Genomic DNA, 19,990 nt, shown 5'->3' with positions numbered 1-19,990 from the left:
GATTAGATTCTGCAGGATCCTCTTGGTAAGTGGCTCCGAAACTTCCGCTGTGATTCATAGATCCCAAGGCCAGAAAGGCCCACTGTGATCATCCGATCTGACCCCCTGTATCCCACAGGCCGGAGACCTGCCCCACTATAATCCCAAGGGCAGATCTTTTAGAAAAACATCCACTCTTGCTTTTAAAATTGTCACTGATGGAGACTCCACCACGAAGTGCTGACCTTTCTATTAGCTTGTTTCTAGTCTGAAACTCTCCCTCCAGTGTGTCACCTGTCTCCAGTACAGCTCCACACAGGTTTACCAACCCTTCCCATAACATTCCTTTTTCTATTCCCTGGCAGAAGGCTGCTGTTGTAGTGCCATGGCGTAGACATGTCCTACATCAACAGAAGGGATTTTTCTGTCGATGTAGGTAATCTACCTCCCCAAGCAGCAGTAGTTAGGTCGATGAAAGAATTCTTCGCTCAACCTACACCAGGGGTTAGGTTGGCTTAACTACAGCGCTCATCACAGCCTGGAGCAACAATCTAAATTTTAAGTGTAGACTAGGGCAAAAAGGTGTTAAGTCTTTAGCTAGCGGTGGCCAGATTTGAAATATTAAGGTCAAGAGATAGTGGTCACGTCTTAGTGGAACTAGTTATTGTATTGCCTGGGTCACCTTTCAGCACATCCTTAATCTGACCTTGGGACAAAAGGAAATCTCCTCCTCTGGTGTAACCCTTTGTGAAGTGCTGAGTAGAGAATCCAATCCCTCTTCTTTGCATTGCAAGTCTCTTGGGACCTGTGAAATTGTAATACACACCCAAAGGGTTCAGTGCCCTTTTCTCCAGCTGTCATGACCCATTGTGTTCTTGGATCTAGCCAAGGTGGAGTCCTGAGTGCTAGGATGATATTCGCTTCATATGGTTTTCCTTCTTTTAAGAAGGGAGTGGAGGTTGCAGCTTATCCAGCTGATGCGCTATCATCTTGATGAGACATGTAATGGAGTCTAAGGCCATACAGCCAGCCAGTTCCTACCTACTATGGGATAGGACCGTTTCATTCTCTGTTTTCCCCTTAACTGGATACCCAGTTTTCACTGGGCCTTGTAAGTGTCAGTGTCCGGGGAAGGGACTGCCTGTGAGACAAGGATGGGCAGTGCAACTCTGAATTCTTCAGCACAGCTTGTGAATGCTCCAATCCCCTGCAGCTGTGGCATGCTGCGTTTTTTGCAAAGTAGGTGCCCGTGACAAATTGCCATAAGGGCCATAGGATGGTCTAGTCTGGAAGGCCCTTGGTTCTAACCTATAGGTGTCTTGGCAAAATGGAGATGGGCTTGTGTCAGGTCAGCTTGCAGTGTAAACGGGCTCCATCCTCAGCTGGAGGCAGTAACTGCTCTTGAGCGTGACGTTCAGCAGCCTTGCTGGTTCCAGGTCACTCCCTCCACGTGTTCTCAACCCAGAAGTTGCCTGTCTTGGCCTTAGGCTGGGTGTCTAGTCACTGGACTCACCCAGCTGCTGTAGATGCTGGAGGAGGGGAGACATTTAGATATATACACAGTATGTATGTTTCTCTCTTAAGTTTCTTCAGCCCAGTTTTAATGTCATACAAGCCATGGCCCCTTCTGGCTCACTCACCTGGAGCTGCCCTGAGTAACGCCACCAGCCATTCTCTTACTCGGGCTATGTCTACACTACCGCGGTAAGTCAACCTACGCTACGCAACTCCAGCTATGTGAATAACATAGGTGGAGTCGACATACCTTAGGTCAAGTTACCGCGGGGTGTACACTGCGGGGGGTCGATGGGAGAAAATCTCCCGTTGACTTACCTTACTCTTCTCACTGGGGGTAGAATACAGGTGTCATCTGGAGAGCGATCTGCAATTAGGGTAACCAGACAGCAAATGTGAAAAATCGGAGAAAAAGACCCAAAAATCGGGACTGTCCCTATAAAATCAGGACATCTGGTCACCCTATCTGCAGTCGATTTGGCGGGTCTTTACTAGACCTGCCAAATCGACTGCCGGTGGATCAATCTCAGAGTGTTGATCCCTGCTGTAGTGTAGACCTGCCCTCAGTGTCTTAGCAAGGAGATAGAACGTGTCCAGGTACTTGGCCTCTAGCTCTGTCTGATTAGGCTTTGTTCCTGTGCCCAGAGCAGACAGACTCACAATCTAGGCTGGTGAATAAGAATCCCACAGACCAGATTTTCTGACTGTAAAAAACCAAAGCCCTTACCTTTCAGCCCCGTGCTGGCTCCACCCCGCTCGGCCAGCCAGCCCCATGCTGGCTTCGCCCCGCTCGGCCAGCAAGCCAGCCCGCCAGCCCAGCTCTAGGGTCCTGTGTTCTCTAGGGATAGTTCAGTGGTTTGAGCATTGGCCTACTAAACCCAGGGTTGTGAGTTCAATTCTTAAGGGGGCCACTTAGGGGTCTGGGGCAAAATCAGTACTTGGTCCTGCTAGTGAAGCCAGGGGGCTGGACTTGATGACCTTTCGGGGTCCCTTCCAGTTCTAGGAGATAGGATATCTCCATATATTATATTTTTTATTATTATATTCCTGGTAGCTATTAAAGAATCTCATTTCTTTTCAATCCAGCAGGAACCAGTCCCTGTGATACACTGAGTTCTAGGTTAAGTTCTAGACCAGGGGTCAGCAACCTTTCAGAAGTGGTGTGCCGAGTCTTCATTTATTGACTCTAATTTAAGGTTTCGCATGCAATTAATACAGTTTAACATTTTTAGAAGGTCTCTTTTTATAAGTCTATAATATATAACTAAACTATTGTTGTATGTAAAGTAAATAAGGTTTTTAAAATGTTTAAGAAGCTTAATTTAAAATTAAATTAAAAAGCAGAGGCCCCCGGACTGGTGGCCAGGACCCGGGCAGTGAGAGTGCCACTGAAAATCAGCTCATGTGCCGCCTTCGGCACACGTGCCATAGGTTGCCTACCCCTGTCCTAGACATTAAGTAATACGAATGCCCCCTCCCCAAGCTGCTCATCACATGGCATGCAGCTCTGTGTTTTCTTTCCTCTTGCTTCTCATAGATCAAAGGGTTTTTCACTAGTATTTCGTGTGCTTTATTTTTCCAGCTCACAGCTGCTCTGTTAATGAGGCAGACTTGTCAGAACTCCCCTCTCTCTCCAGAGTAAGATACATTCCTCTCCCAGAGCCGCCTCATGTGAGCCAGGAGAGGTCTGTGGGCAGCAGGAATGGCACAGGATGTCTATTATTTCTTGCATAGTATTTTAACATGAAGATGCTCATTAATCAGAAATTGAACTAGTACGAGTGACGGCCTTTTGCATCTGTATTCAGCACTGCCTCCTCTCTGAGTACCAATTGAGATCGATTTGTAGTAAATGAGGTCAATAAAGTCCTGGAAGCTGCAGGAAACAACCCTTGAAGGCAGCTAACAAGCCTTTTTGACACTAATTATGCAGGTAGCATGTGGCATCCTGTGCTGTTATAAATGAGTGTTCCACCACAGCGGTGGTACAGTAACATTACTCCACTGGCAGCAGCCATCCAATGGTTCCTTGCGTGGATAGTAAAGACCGCAGTCTGTCTAAACTTAGAGTTACCCTGGTCTCATAGACTCATAGACTTTAATGTCAGAAGGGACCACCATGATCATCTAGTCTGACCTCCCGCATGATGCAGGCCACAAAAGCTGACCTACCCACTCCTGGAATAATTCTCTCCCTTGACTCAGCTGTTGAAGTCCCCAAATCATGATTTAAAGACTTCAAGTCGCAGAGAATCCTCCAGCAAGCGACCCCTGCCCCATGCTGCGGAGGAAGGCGAAAAACCTCCAGGGCCTCTGCCAATCTACCCTGGAGGAAAATTCCTTCCCGACCCCAAATATGGCGATCAGCTGAACCCCGAGCATGCGAGCAAGATTCTCCAGCCAGACCCTCCGGAAAAAAGTTCTCTGTAGTAACTTTTAATATCCCATCATTGACCATTGTTACTAATTACCAGCGATGGCACGTTATTGACCTATTGACTAAAATCACGTTATCCCATCAAACCATCCCCTCCATAAACTTATCAAGCGTAATCTTAAAGCCAGAGAGGTCTTTCGCCCCTACTGTTTCCTTCGGAAAGCTGTTCCAGAACTTCACCCCTCTGATGGTTAGAAACCTTTGTCTAATTTCAAGCCTAAACTTCCCGACGGCCAGTTTATATCCATTTGTTCTCGTGTCCACATTAGTACTGAGCTGGTAAATGTAAGCCCTGGGTGCTGTACCTTTTGCCATAGATGGGTGTGGGTGTGTACATGAAAGTAACTCAATAAACACACATATCTAGTCCCGGCCTTGCCTGACTGCATCACGATTCCCTTCCCTTTGTGCCATTCCAATAACGATAGCAGCACTGAGGTGGCACCGATCCCATAGTGCTCACAGCACTCAAAGCACTTTTCACGTTAACTGAGACAAGTGTGCTTGCCCCTAAGATCTGAATCTTAGTGACAACGATGAGTAAATGCTTCCTCTGTCTCTCTCTCCTCTTGTCCCTATTCCCCCGCACTACGTCTGTCTCCTCTCAGCTCAAGAACGAGACTCCTGCTTCTCATCATGGCAGGGACCAAAGAGGTTGGAGAAGACACCCATGTCCCCCAGTGGGTGGAAGACCTCATGCTCCCATCCACCACTCTCTAGCCTTCAAATGTATAGGAGAGAGCTGCTCTGGGCTGCATGCCAGGTCCTCTGAGTGCCACCTGCCCATCAGTAAGTGGGAACATAGCACACCAAGGGAGGGCAAGCTGAGTTCTGGCAGAGAGGTCAATTGGGGTTTGTTCTAGGCAAGGACAGAGGCCGCTCCATGGCCCTGTCACAGCACCCCCAAAGGCCTCCCTTCAGAACAGTCCTATCCTTAAATACTCTGGCATTAACTGCAGTCTGAGGAGTTACTGAATTAAGCCTCAAAACTCCCCTGCAAGGTGGGTCAGTGTCATTATCCCCTTGTTAGAGGGAAACTGAGGTATAGAGGGGGATAGGGGCCTGCACAAGGTTACACAGTGGCAGGAGATGGCTTGAGGAGTCCTGATTCCCCATCCTTTGCTCAAAGCACTCAAAGAGCACTGACTCAGAATGCCATGGAGTAGATGGGGCAGCACCTAGCCCGCAGTAGATATCTTCCCCTGCAGTATTTTGCTGACCAGAAGATATTTGGGCTGGAGAGGGAGGGAGAGTAAAAATTGCCTCCTCTTGGACACAATGACACATTTGTGGATGCTGTTGGCCAGCGGGGCGCGTTATGATCTGGCCTGATGTTCTGCGTGACACGGACCAGAAAAGGAGACTCAGGGCTACTGCATCTAGCTCAGTAACTTATGGCCAGGCTAGTGCATAGCTTTTGGAAAGGTTAATCCAACCTGATTGCATTGCCCCCTAGTGGGGTTGCAGGCTGCAGTGGCCAGAGCTAGACCATGTCCTTCTCTCCTCCAAACCCTGTTGCTGACCAACAAGGCCTTCTGTGGAGCGAGTCTGGAAGATGGCACCAGCGTCTCTTGTGGCCTGCGCCCTGGGAAGGAGAAGCTCAGTCGGGCTGTATAGCTCAGACTTGTTCCTTTGTCACTAGACCCCAAACACTGGTGGTGAGGCTGGGGAGATGGGAACATCAGTAAAGGGCCCAGAAGCTAAATGGATATTGCTGTGAAACTGCAGGTTTTTGTGGCTCATCCCAGAGCTTCATTCAGTGCTGGCACACCTGGGGCATGGGCTCTCTGCCACTGGGAAGGGTGGGAGTGTCCATTGTAGCAATAGCTCAGTGGTTTGAGCATTGGCCTGCTAAACCCAGGGTTGTGAGCTCAATCCTTGAGGGGGCCACTTAGGGATCTGTGGCAAAAATCAGTACTTGGTCCTGCTAGTGAAGGCAGGGGGCTGGACTCGATGACCTTTTGAGGTCCCTTCCAGCTCTATGAGATAGTGAGGAGGGGGAGGCAGGAGAGACCAAGCACATGCCTTTAAAAAGTATGCCCATGCTTCCCATAGCATGAGGCCAAATCAAAGGGGCTTGAGGGGCTAGTGCCCCACTTCTGGAACAACACTGAATTCCAGGGGACAGATGGCCATTTGCCTGTCTGGGGGAGAAAGTGTAAGGGCCCAGAGACTTATGGTCAGGATGCTTTCCAGATCAGGTCTTGAAATCCTAGCTAGAGCTGAGCAAAATTTTTGGGAAAAACCATTTTTTCCCTGAAAAATGCAGATTCAGGTTAACAGAAACTTTTTACAAATTCAGCTCAAATTCACCAGATTGTTTTGGCCAGGGGAAAAAAAACGAACAAAGAAATCTGAAGGGGAAAAAAAGTGGAACCATTTCATTTTCATAGAATCATAGAACTGGAAGGGACCTCAAGAGGTCATCTAGTCCAGTCCCCTGCATTCAAGGCAGGACCAGGTATTATGTAAATCATTGATGAAGATATTGAACAGAACCGGACCCAGAACCAATCTCTGCAGGACCCCACTCGTTATGCCCTTCCAGCATGACTGTGAACCGCTGATAACTACTCTCTGGGAACGATTTTCCAACCAGTTATGCACCCACCTTATAGTAGCTCCATCTAGGTTGTATTTCCCTAGTTTGTTTATGAGAAGGTCATGCGAAAGAGTATCAAAAGCCTTACTAAAGTCAAGATATACGACATCTACTGCTTCCCCCCTATCCACAAGGCTTGTTACCCTGTCAAAGAAAGCTATCAGGTTGGTTTGACACGACTTGTTCTTGACAAATCCATGGTGACTGTTATTTATCACCTTATTTTCTTCTAGGTGTTTGCAAATTGATTGCTTAATTATTTGCTCCATTATCTTTCCGGGTATAAAAGTTAAACTGACTGGTCTGTAATTCCCAGGGTTGTCTTTATTTCCCTTTTTATAGATGGGCACTAGATTTGCCCTTTTCCAGTCTTCTGGAATGTCTCCCAGCTTCCATGACTTTTCAAAGATAATTGCTAATGGCTCAGATATCTCCTCAGTCAGCTCCTTGAGTATTCTAGAATGCATTTCATCAGGCCCTGGTGATTTGAAGACATCTAACTTGTCTAAGTAATATTTGACTTGTTCTTTCCCTGTTTTAGACTCTGATCCTACCTCATTTTCACTGGCATTCACTATGTTAGACGTCCAATTGCCACCAACCTTCTTGGTGAAAACTGAAACAAAGAAGTCATTAAGCAGCTCTGCCATTTCCACATTTTTTGTTATTGTCTTTCCCCTCTCATTGAGTAACGGGCCTACTCTGTCCTTGGTCTTCCTCTTGCTTCTAATATATTGTAGAATATTTTCTTGTTACCTTTTGTGTCCCTAGCTAGTTTGATCTCATTTTGTGCCTTGGCTTTTCTAATTTTGTCCCTACATACTTGTGTTATTTGTTTATATTCATCCTTTGTAATTTGACCAAGTTTCCACTTTTTATAGGACTCTTTTTTGAGTTTTAGTTCGTTGAAGATCTCCTGGGTAAGCCAGGGTGGTCTCTTGCCATACTTCCTATCTTTCCTATGCTCTTGTGCCATTAATAATGTCTCTTTGAAAAACTGCCATCTGTCTTCAATTGTTTTTCCCCTTAGACTTGCTTCCCATGGGATTTTACCTACCAACTCCCTGAGTTTGCTAAAGTCTCCCTTCTTAAAATCCATTGTCTTTATTGTGCTGTTCTCCCTCCTACTATTCCTTAGAATCATGAACTCTACCATTTCATGATCACTTTCACCTAAGTTGCCTTCCACTTTCAAATTCTCAGCCAGTTCCTCCCTATTTGTTAAAATCAAATCTAGAACAGCCTCCCCCGCTAGTAGCTTTTTCTACCTTCTGAAATAAAAAATTGTCTCCAATACATTCCTAGAACTTGTTGGATAATCTGTGCCCTGCTGTGTTATTTTCCCAACAGATGTCTGAGTTGTTGAAGTCCCCATCACCACCAAGTCCTGTGCTTTGGATGATTTTGTTAGTCGTTTAAAAAAAGCCTCATCCACCTCTTCTTCCTGGTTTGGTGGTCTGTAGTAGACCCCCTACCATGGCATCACCCTTGTTTTTTACCCCTTTTATCCTTACCAAGAGACTTTCAATAAGTCTGTTTCTTATTTCTATCTCAACCTCAGTCCAAATGTATACATTTTTAATATATAAGGCAATACCTCATCCCTTTTCTCCCTGCCTGTCCTTCCTGAGCAAGCTGTATCCTTCTATACCAATATTCCAGTCATGTGTGTTATCCCACCAAGTCTCCGTGATGCCAACTATGTCATAGTTGTGTTTATTTATTAGCATTTTGAATACTTCCTGCTTATTTCCCATTCTTCTTGCATTAGTATACAGATATCTAAGATACTGATTTAATTCCCCTCCCCCCCCCCCGCCAGTTCTGTCTTCTCTCTCCCTTATTTCTGCTTAACAGCCCATGCTCCCCCCAAAGTCTGACCCTTCTCCCAGGTCTCCATGTTTTTGACTTATCTGTGGGCTTTGGTCACTTGCCCCTGTCAAACCTAGTTTAAAGCCCTCCTCACTAGGTTAGCCAGTCTCTAGTCAAATATGCTATTCTCTTTCCTCGATAGGTGGACCCCATCTCTGTTTAGCAGTCCTTCTTCCTGAAACAGCATCCCGTGGTCAAGGAAGCCGAAGCCCTCCTAGCGACACCATCTTTGCAGCCAGGCATTTACCTCCAGAATGTATCTGTCTTTGCCGAGGCCTCTACTCTTGACCGGAAGGATCGAAGAGAACACCACCTGCGCTCCCAACTCCCTTACCCTTACTCCCAGAGCCCTGTAGTCACTTCTGATCTGCTGAGGGTCATACCTTGCAGTATCATTAGTGCCCACATGGATGAGTAGCATGGGGTAGTAGTCAGAGGCCAGTTGATCCTTGACAGTCCCTCCGTAACGTCTCAGATATGGGCCCCTGGCAGGCAGCATACCCCCTGAGATGCCATGTCAGGGCGACAGAATAGTGCCTCCGTTCCCCTCAGAAGAGTCTCCAACCACCAATACCCTATGTTTCCTCCTGGGAGTGTTAGCTCTGATCCTCCCAGTCTTGGGGGTACGTGGCTTCTCCTCTTCAACCTTTGGGGGTGATTCCTCATCACTTGTTGCCAAGGCAGCATAATGGTTCTCTATCACCATGGTGGGTGGGTTGGGAGTAGGGGTGGAGCACTGCCTGCTGCCAGAAGTAACCAGCAGCCAGTGTCCTCCCTGTACCAGAGCCTTATCCTTCTCCCTCGGTGGCATGACAGCAGTCCTCTCTAGCTGGATAGTGTCCTCAGCCTTGGGGCAATAAAAATGATTAGGGGGCTGGAGCACATGACTTATGAGGAGAGGATGAGGGAACTGGGATTATTTAGTCTGCAGAAGAGAAGAATGAGGGGGGATTTGATAGTTACTTTCAACTACCTGAAAGGGGGTTCCAAAGAGGATGGATCTAGACTGTTCTCAGTCATACCAGATGACAGAACAAAGAGTAATGGTCTCAAGTTGCAGTGGGGAGGTTTAGGTTGGATATTAGGAAAAACTTTTTCACTAGGAGGGTGGTGAAGCACTGGAATGGGTTACCTAGGCAGGTGGTGGAATCTCCTTCCTTAGAGGTTTTTAAGGTCAGGCTTGACAAAGCCCTGGCTGGGATGATTTAGTTGGGGATTGGTCCTGCTTTGAGCAGGGGGTTGGACTAGATGACCTCCTGAGGTCCCTTTCAAGCCTGATATTCTATGATTCTATGTCTCCATATGAATACTCTCGAGAAATTCCTCATGTGCACGTATGCTCCTCAGCCTGGCCAACTCCTCCTGTAGCTCTCCCAGCTGCTTCCTGAGAGATTCCAGCAGCAGGCACCTCTCACACTGGATGGTCCCCCAAGCCTGGCTTTCTGCGAGTGGGAAATGCAGGCCACAGTCTCTGCAAATCCACACCAGTATCTGGGTAGAGGCATTAACTGTTTTGAAAGCAGAAGTTTTGATTTTTCAATTCAAATTTAATTTTTATTTGAAATATACTTCGGTGTCCTTTGCAAAACATTTACAGGGTAAAAAAAATCAGGTAATGGAACATTTAGTTTCTGATCTAACAAAATGTTGTTCATTTGACCCAGGGACCTGCTGTCTGCCCCACTGCAAGCTGCACGACTGACCTGGTGGGCTCCGCCCTGTGTCTAGTCGATGATTATCCATGTTAAAGCAAACCCCGCTATTCCTTTAGGCATTGGCCCCTTTGTCAGCAGAGTCAGTGGAGAGGGCAATGGCTGAATGTGCCGCTGAGACTGCCCTTGTCGCTCTCTCTGAGAGCAGGGCTGAGTCCCACTGGCTGCTTAGCGTGGGTGAAGCGGGCCTGCTGCTGCCCATGCTGAACCTGTTCGGTGGATTAGGGGCTTCCTGCTGAGCACCCTCCATCCAGCTGAAATCTGTCCTGAGCACCTTGGGGTGGCTCCCAGAGGCCGTCACTCTCAAGGGCCTTTTCACCAGCACTCAGGCCATTCAGTGCTTAGGACCAAATTTACAAATCACTGGAGAGAGAGAACAGTGGTAAAACAAGGGAAAATAAGCTGGCCTGTCCCCAGGAAACAGCAGGCCAGCTTTCCTGTTATTCCTTCATTTAGCCATTTGCATGTAAATCTGCTGCATCTTCTTCTTTAATCCACTGCAATTCCCTTCCCGACTGATCTCCTTTTTAAGATCTGCTGTGTTCCTCATCGCCTGCCTCAGCCCCTCCTTCCTCTGGCCCCAATAGCATGGTTGGCTTCAGATCGCACGTGTACAGAAGTGTCTGATAATCCTCCAGCTGCTCCTCAGTGCTGAGGCCTGAGGTGAGCTAGAGCTATACTGCCAGAGGTGAAAGTAAGCCGGTACAGTGTACTGGCAAGAGCCGGTACGCCATGCCGGACTGGACCGGCTTCTCCGGCGGTGATTTAAAGGGCCCAGGGCTCCAGCCACTGTGGGGAGCCCCGGACCCTTTAAATCACCACCGGAGCTCCAGCAGCCGGGCTCAGGCGGAGATTTAAAGGGCTCGGAGCTCTGGCCCCTGCGGGGAGCCCTGGGCCCTTTAAAGCGCTGCCTGAGCCCCGCTGCCAGAGCTCCGATGGCGCTTTAAAGGGCCCAGGCCCAGCTCCCCGCAGCGACCGGCGCCTCTGGCCCTTTAAATTGCTGCCGGAGCCCCGGAGCTCCTGCAGCGGGGCTCAGGCGGGGATTTAAAGGGCCTGGTGCTCCGGCAACTGCGGGGAGCCCCGGGCCCTTTAAATCCCTGCCTGAGTCCTGCCGCCCCGGGGTAGCAGCGGCAGGGCTCCCATGGTGATTTAAAGGGCCTGGAGCTCTGCGGTGGCCGGAGCCGCAGGCCCTTTAATTCGCCCCTGAGCCCTGGGCTCCCAGCTGCCTCTGCAGCTGGTAGCTCTGGGGTGATTTAAAGGCCCTTGGGCTCCCAGCCACAGCCTGAGCCCCAGGGCCTTTAAATCTTGAAAGGCCCTGCCTCTTCCGGTTGAGGCCATGCCTCTTCTGGTTGAGGCCACACCCCCGCTCAGGACTCAGGGGGACTGGTAAGTCCTTTAAGTTACTTTCACCCCTGTATACTGCTGACCTTTCTGCACCAACCTGGGGACTTTGGTACTTTGCACCTGGCCCTGCTGCATAAATGCTGCATCATTTTAGCTGCATCTGCCTACAAGAAAGCAATGGATTCTGTCTTGTAGCGTAAAATGGCAAAGCTCCATTCTAGCTGCTGCCTGCTATTCCATTAGAAGCCTAATTCACCCTTCTCATTTTATTCTTTCTCCATGCCCTTTGATGGTGACAGCTTAGTGACTCCTGCTCTGCAATCTCACATTGCTTGAGAAGGTCACAGACTCTTTTCTTTGTCACGGACTCTTTTTTCTTTGTAAAAAGGGGATAGAGAATAAGACTGAGAATATATTATTGCCCTTATATAAATCCATGGTACGCCCACATCTCGAATACTGTGTACAGATGTGGTCTCCTCACCTCAAAAAAGATATTCTAGCACTAGAAAAGGTTCAGAAAAGAGCAACTAAAATGATTAAGGGTTTAGAGAGGGTCCCATATGAGGAAAGATTAAAGAGGCTAGGACTCTTCAGTTTGGAAAAGAGAAAACTAAGGGGTATATATGATAGAGGTATATAAAATCATGAGTGATGTTGAGAAAGTGGATAAGGAAAAGTTATTTACTTATTCCCATAATACAAGAACTAGGGGTCACCAAATGAAATTAATAGGCAGCAGGTTTAAAACAAATAAAAGGAAGTTCTTCTTCACGCAGCGCACAGTCAACTTGTGGAACTCCTTACCTGAGGAGGTTGTGAAGGCTAGGACTATAACAATGTTTAAAAGGGGACTGGATAAATTCATGGTGGCTAAGTCCATAAATGGCTATTAGCCAGGATGGGTAAGAATGGTGTCCCTAGCCTCTGTTCGTCAGAGGATGGAGATGGATGGCAGGAGAGAGATCACTTGATCATTGCCTGTTAGGTTCACTCCCTCTGGGGCACCTGGCATTGGCCACTGTCGGTAGACAGATACTGGGCTAGATGGACCTTTGGTCTGACCCAGTACGGCCTTTCTTATGTTCTTATGTTCTTATGTTCTTACAATCAGTCGGAAGGACCCCTTTGGATACGTGCTCTGTACAGACAAGCTGGGCCCCAGCATGCTGGGGCATTAAGGCAGGTTGTGGAATCCCCGTCACTGTTGGTTTTAAAGAACAGGTTGGACAAACACCTGTCAGGGATGATCTTGGTTTCCTTGGCCCTGCCTCAGCGCAGAAGGCTGCACTAGATGGCCTCTCAAGGTCCCCTTCAGCCCTATATTTCTATGATTCTAACTATTAGAACACTGAACCTCACTGGCACTAGCAAGGTTCTAATGGTTGAGCTGTCTGTGCTGGCCTGTGGCCATTGGTATCCAGAAGAAGGCTCAGATTGTGTCATGTGAACTGATTGTATTAAAGAACGTGTCTCTTGCTCCCTTCTGGTCATGGCTGGACACCCAAGGGAACGGCTTTTTCCCGCATCATGAGGGGCCCTGTCATTTGACCTAAGGACAGAAGCTCAGGCCCCAGCTCTGAAGAGGTTAATATCTGGCCTTGCTTTGGTGCCTTCCTCCTGATGCTAAAATGGGAATGAATACAGGACATGGCAGCCTGCTTCTATTTTTGTTGCCTGCACAGCACTAACTGTTAAACAGTATTATGTCCTCCCCACTTCAGTCCCTGACTCCCTGGCAGCTGGCACAGGCCTTGGCTGACAGGAGGGAGCCTGTGGTGGTAAGCTGTTGCTTATCTCTCTGTCATAGATGTCAGAGCTGCTGGTGTTGCCAGGCTCTGAGCCAGCGTGTTGCATTCTAACAGCTTGGGGTTTCTGCTGTTTCTGCCTAGGTGAACACAGCCATGCATGAGGCCAAGCTGATGGAGGAGTGTGATGAGCTCATGGAGATCATCCGGCAGCGCAAGCAAGTGATCGCCGTCAAGATCAAGGAGACGAAGGTAAGTGTCGCTCTGAGGTGTGTTTTTCTATGGGTGCACATGCGTGGCCAGTGCTGATGCCACAATTACTTGGAGGAAGCGCTGTGGCCACTGGTGCTGCTGCTCCTATGACATCCCTGCCCCAGATTTTCAGCTCAGCTTTGCCAACTTGCCCAGTCCTCTTGGTTTCATGATACAGCATCCTCTCCAGGACAGCATGCTCCCATCCATGGGGCTGACGTGTCAGCAAACAAAGCCACAGAGGAGGGAGATGTACCTTGAGTAAGTGGTGTAAGAGTCAGGGAGACCCACTGGAAAAGATTGGTGTGTCTGGAAATTAGCTTCAAGTCTCAGCATTTCAGAGGTTGTCAATGGACTGGCCAAGAATTTGCCTACAGAAGGGATAAGATATGCCAAGGCTGGGTCCTCTAATGCTTTTAAACATAGAGGGCATGGCAGGGGCTGCTTTTCAGAAATGCTTTGTGTGATGCTGGCAGACCAGGTGCCAGCTCATGCCAAGGTCCCCAGGTCTCAACTGAACACTGACAAACACCTAGCTGGAACCAGTCTGGCTCACCTGTGGGTTAGTATAGTTGAAACATTAAAATTATAAGAATGTGTTTAGTGTTTAAACTTTATGGAATGCCTGTGAGTTGCTGCCTGCACTAATCTCACTCACAGCATCGGTATCCCACAGTTGAGCATTGGTACTGTAAGCCTCTGTAACTATGTAAATCACTAGACAGGAAAGAGGCATTAAGTAATATGAAGTGCCGCACTGCAACCGACAGTGTTATGTCCTGCCCGACAGGAAAGGCCTATCAACACCAGAAAGCCTATTGTGGCTTGTTAAAGTGGTCAAAAGACTTTGTTGCTCTACTCTTCCCCTCCCATGAAGACGAGTCTTGCAAGTGGATTACTCCCATTGGCTGAGTTTGCAGCTCAGAGCACATGGGAGGAAGGGAATAAAATCCCCTAACAAGATGGAACTGAACCTCTGTGCTGGTTGGACTCAGGGGGGCAAGGTTTTCTAGGCGTAAGCAAGGGATCCCCAGCTGCTTAGCCTGAGTTAGCCCTAAAAGACATACAGGGTTTACTTATACAAGTTTCTGTTATCTTCTGAAATTTAAGATTATAACTAATTTTTGTGTGTGTTGACCTGCTTTAAATAACTCTTTTGTTTCCTTTTCCTATTTAATAAATCTGTATGTAGTTTATTAGAGGATTGGTTGCAAGTGTTGTCTTTGGGGTGAGATCTAAAGTGCAATTGACCTGGAGTAAGTGACTGGTCCTTTGGGACTTGGAGTAACCTGAATATTGCTGTGATGTTTTGGTGTAAGGGACCATCTGTCACAAAGGCAGGCTCACCTGGGTGGCGAGATAGATCGGAGTACCCAGGAGGACTGTCTGTGACGCCATGTTATGGCTGTTCCAGTGCCTGAGTTTACACTTGAACATGGAGAGTGAAATCTTAGTATAGAACTCACAACCAATTAGGGGTGGGTGCCCTGTTTCCTAAGCTTACAAGAAGTGGAAGATTGGACAAATGACCAGGGAGGAGTATAAAAATATTGCTCAGGCATGCAGGAGTGAAATCAGGAAGGCCAAATCACACTTGGGGTTGCAGCTAGCAAGAGATGTTAAGAGTAACAAGAAGGGTTTCTTCAGGTATGTTAGCAACAAGAAGAAAGTCAAGGAAAGTGTGGGCCCCTTACTGAATGAGGAAGGCAACCTAGTGACCGAGGATGTGGAAAAAGCTAATGTACTCAATGATTTTTTTGCCTCTGTCTTCACGAACAAGGTCAGTTCCCAAACTGCTGCACTGGGCAGCACAGTATGGGGAGAAGGTGACCAGCCCTCTGTGGAGAAAGAAGTGGTTCAGGACTATTTAGAAAAACTGGACGTGCACAAGTCCATGGGGCCGGATGCGCTGCATCCGAGGGTGCTAAAGGAGTTGGCTGATGAGATTGCAGAGCCATTGGCCATTATTTTTGAAAACTCATGGCGATCGGGGGAGGTCCCGGATGACTGGAAAAAGGCTAATGTAGTGCCCATCTTAAAAAAAGGGAAGAAGGAGGATCCGGGGAACTACAGGCCAGTCAGCCTCACCTCAGTCCCTGGAAAAATCATGGAGCAGGTCCTCAAGGAATCAATTATGAAACACTTAGAGGAGAGGAAAGTGATAAGGAACAGTCAGCATGGATTCACCAAGGGGAAGTCGTGCCTGACTAACCTAATTGCCTTCTATGATGAGATAACTGACTCTGTGGATGAGGGGAAAGCAGTGGATGTGTTATTCCTTGACTTTAGCAAAGCTTTTGATACGGTGTTCCACAGTATTCTTGCCGCCAAGTTAAAGAAGTATGGGCTGGATGAATGGACTGTAAGGTGGATAGAAAGCTGGCTAGATCGTTGGGCTCAACGGGTAGTGATCAATGGCTCCATGTCTAGTTGGCAGCCGGTTTCAAGCGGAGTGCCCCAAGGGTCGGTCCTGGGACCGGTTTTGTTTAATATCTTTATTAATGATCTGGAGGATGGTGTGGACTGCACTCTCAGCAAGTTTGCAGATGACACTAAACTGGGAGGCGTGGTAGATACACTGGAGGGTAGGGATTGGATACAGAGGGACCTAGACAAATTAGAGGATTGGGCCAAAAAAAACCTGATGAGGTTCAACAAGGACAAGTGCAGAGTCCTGCACTTAGGACGGAAGAATCCTATGCACTGCTACAGACTAGGGACCGAATGGCTAGGTAGCAGTTCTGCAGAAAAGGACCTAGGGGTCACAGTGGACAAGAAGCTGGATATGAGTCAACAGTGTGCTCTTGTTGCCAAGAAGGCTAACGGCATTTTGGGCTGTATAAGTAGGGGCATTGCCAGCAGATCGAGGAACGTGATCGTTCCCCTTTATTCGACATTGGTGAGGCCTCATCTGGAGTACTGTGTCCAGTTTTGGGCCCCACACTACAAGAAGGATGTGGAAAAATTGGAAAGAGTCCAGCGGAGGGCAACAAAAATGATTAGGGGGCTGGAGCACATGACTTATGAGGAGAGGCTGAGGGAACTGGGATTGTTTAGTCTCCAGAAGAGAAGAATGAGGGGGGGATTTGATAGCTGCTTTCAACTACCTGAAGGGGAGTTCCAAAGAGGATGGAGCTCGGCTGTTCTCAGTGGTGGCAGATGACAGAACAAGGAGCAATGGTCTGAAGTTGCAGTGGGGGAGGTCTAGGTTGGATATTAGGAAAAACTTTTTCACTAGGAGGGTGGTGAAGCACTGGAATGCGTTACCTAGGGAGGTGGTGGAATCTCCTTCCTTGGAGGTTTTTAAGGCCCGGCTTGACAAAGCCCTGGCTGGGATGATTTAGTTGGGAATTGGTCCTGTTTTGAGCAGGGGGTTGGACTAGATGACCTCCTGAGATCCCTTCCAACCCTGATATTCTATGATTCTATGATTCAGTCTCCCTGAGGTTGGTGCTCATGCTCTTAAGTCATTGCAGGCAGTATGACATTGTCATAGCTGGCAGGATTCATACCACAAGTGAATGAAGTTTATAGATCATAACCCCAGCGCTGTTAAGGTTTTACCTCAATAGTGAGAGTTTTACAGGTTATAGAATGGACACAATGAGTGACCATAGTTATGTGATGGTCTTGTAAGAAAAGATCTCGAACAGTTATGTAGGCAGGGCGGACTATCCTATAAAAAGATAAAAAAGTTCAGGAGCTGAGAGCTTTGGTTTTAAGTTCTTACCCCAGGTGCTAGGGGAAGGCGAGGACCCTCCAGCCCCAGACGCAGCAGAGAAGACCACTGCAGGGGAATGGGCCCAATTACAGCACCTAAGAGCACCTGAAGAATGTGAGCATCAGAGACTGATGGCAGAATTACCAGTCAGGGAGACCAAGGCAGCTGAGGAGAGAGCCCACCAAAGACACAGGGAACAAGTAGCCAACAAAGAAACTGAGGAGCGGGCTCACAGGTGTCTGATGGAAGCTCAAACATTTCAGCCCAAATTACTGGAGCAGCAAAAGGAGCCAGTGAGTACACCTGCCCCCCCCCCCCCCCCCCAACACAAGGGAGTGGGAGAAAGTCTGCCTAATGTATAAAGAAACTGACTGTACAGAAGAGTTCCAGTCCACCTTGGAGAGACTGCTTAGGCTGCACAATATCCCAGCAGATAAACAGATGCCTGTTCTCTTAACCAGCTTATCTGGGAAGCCAGACAAGTTTTGAATGATCTGGAGGAGGGTGGTGTGAAGGTGAAGAAGAAATTTAAAGAAAATTTATTGGAAAGTTTTAAGATTACCTCTGAGATCTATTCAGGGGTGAAAGTAATTTAAAGGACTTACCGGTACGCTGGAGTCCTGAGCGGGGGCGTGGCCTCAATCAGAAGATGCGGGGCCTTTCAAGATTTAAAGGCCCTGGGGCTCCGGCTGTGGCTGGGAGCCCCAGGGCCTTTAAATCACTCCGGAGCTACCAGCTGCAGAGGCGGCTGGGAGCCCTGGGGTTCAGGAGCGAATTAAAGGGCCCGGGGCTCCGGCCACCGTGGAGCTCTGGGCCCTTTAAATCATCGCGGGAGCCCGGCTGCCGGAGCTCCGGCGGGGATTTAAAGGGCCCAGGGCTCCCTGCAGCGGCCAGAGCTCCGGGCCCTTTAAATCACCGCCCGAGCCCGGCTGCCGGAGCTCCGGCAGTGATTTAAAGGGCCCGGGGCTCCCCGCAGTGGCAGGAGCACCAGGCCCTTTAAATCCCTGCCCGAGCCCAGCTGTTGGAGCTCCGGCGGCGCTTTAAAGGGCCCGGGGCTCCCCGCAGTGGCTGGAGCCCCGGGCCCTTTAAATCACCACCGCGGAAGCCGGTCCAGTCCGGCACAGCATACTGGCTCTTGCCGGTATGCCGTACTGGACCGGACCGGCTTACTTTCACCTCTGGATCTATTGATTGAAAGCTAGAAATATCAGCCTGTTGGACAACGTCACTCATGTTGAACATGTACATAAAATACCATAGAATCATAGAATATCAGGGTTGGAAGGGACCTCAGAAGGTCATCTAGTCCAACCCCCTGCTCAAAGCAGGACAAATTCCCAACTAAATCATCCCAGCCAGGGCTTTGTCAAGCCTGACCTTAAAAACCTCTAAGGAAGGAGATTCCACCACCTGCCTAGGTAACCCATTCCAGTGCTTCACCACCCTCCTAGTGAAAAAGTTTTTCCTAATATCCAACCTAAACCTCCCCAACTGCAACTTGAGACCATTACTCCTTGTTCTGTCATCAGGTACCACTGAGAACAGTCTAGATCCATCCTCTTTGGAACCCCCTTCCAGGTAATTGAAAGCAGCTATCAAATCCCCCCTCATTCTTCTCTTCTGCAGACTAAACAATCCCAGTTCCCTCAGCCTCTCCTCATAACTCATGTGCTCCAGCCCCCCTAATCATTTTTGTTGCCCTCCGCTGGACTCTTTCCAATTTTTCCACATCCTTCTTGTAGTGTGGGGCCCAAAACTGGACACAGTACTCCAGATGAGGCCTCACCAATGTCGAATAGAGGGGAATGATCACGTCCCTCGATCTGCTGGCAACTTATACAGCCCAAAATGCTGTTAGCCTTCTTGGCAACAAGGGCACACTGTTGACTCATATCCAGCTTCTTGTCCACTGTAACCCCTAGGTCCTTTTCTGCAGAACTGCTTCCTAGCCATTCGGTCCCTAGTCTGTAACAGTGCATGGGATTCTTCCGTCCTAAGTGCAGGACTCTGTTGAACCTCATCAGGTTTCTTTTGGCCCAATCCTCTAATTTGTCTAGGTCCCTCTGTATCCTATCCCTACCCTCCAGCATATCTACCACTCCTCCCAGTTTAGTGTCATCTGCAAACTTGCTGAGAGTGCAGTCCACGCCATCCTCCAGATCATTAATGAAGATATTGAACAAAACCGGCCCCAGGACCGACCCCTGGGGCACTCCACTTGAAACCTGCTGCCAACTAGACATGGAGCTGTTGATCACTACCCGTTGAGCCCGACGATCTAGCCAGCTTTCTATCCACCTTACAGTCCATTCATCCAGCCCATACTTCTTTAACTTGCTGGCAAGAATACTGTGGGAGACTGTATCAAAAGCTTTGCTAAAGTCAAGGAATAACACATCCACTGCTTTCCCCTCATCCACAGAGTCAGTTATCTCCTCATAGAAGGCAATTAGGTTAGTCAAGCATGACTTGCCCTTGGTGAATCCATGCTGACTGTTCCTGATGACTTTCCTCTCCTCTAAGTGCTTCAGAATTGATTCCTTGAGGACCTGCTCCATGATTTTTCCAGGGACTGAGGTGAGGCTGATTGGCCTGTAGGTCCCCGGATCCTCCTCCTTTCCTTTTTTAAAGATGGGCACTACATTAGCCTTTTTCCAGTCATCCGGGACCTCCCCCGATCGCCATGAGTTTTCAAAGATAATGGCCAATGGCTCTGCAATCACATCCGCCAACTCCTTTAGCACCCTTGGATGCAGCGCATCCGGCCCCATGGACTTGTGCTCGTCCAGTTTTTCTAAATAGTCCCGA

At 48.4% G+C, this 19,990-nt stretch overlaps 1 protein-coding gene across 2 annotated transcripts in view; it reads left to right on the top strand.

Moving 5' to 3' along the window:
- MID2 (midline 2) overlaps positions 1 to 19,990 on the top strand; it is a 318,111-nt gene that overhangs the window by 184,557 nt on the left and 113,564 nt on the right. For both annotated transcript variants that reach the window (XM_065410886.1, XM_065410885.1), the window contains exon 3: positions 13,354 to 13,461. In XM_065410886.1, the coding sequence (XP_065266958.1) occupies positions 13,354 to 13,461 (108 nt within the window). The remainder of the gene's footprint in view (positions 1 to 13,353; positions 13,462 to 19,990) is intronic.

The sequence above is a fragment of the Emys orbicularis genome, chromosome 9, assembly GCF_028017835.1.
Source record: "Emys orbicularis isolate rEmyOrb1 chromosome 9, rEmyOrb1.hap1, whole genome shotgun sequence".
Classification (NCBI taxonomy): domain Eukaryota; kingdom Metazoa; phylum Chordata; order Testudines; family Emydidae; genus Emys; species Emys orbicularis.
This window is presented reverse-complemented; position numbering and strand designations above follow the sequence as displayed.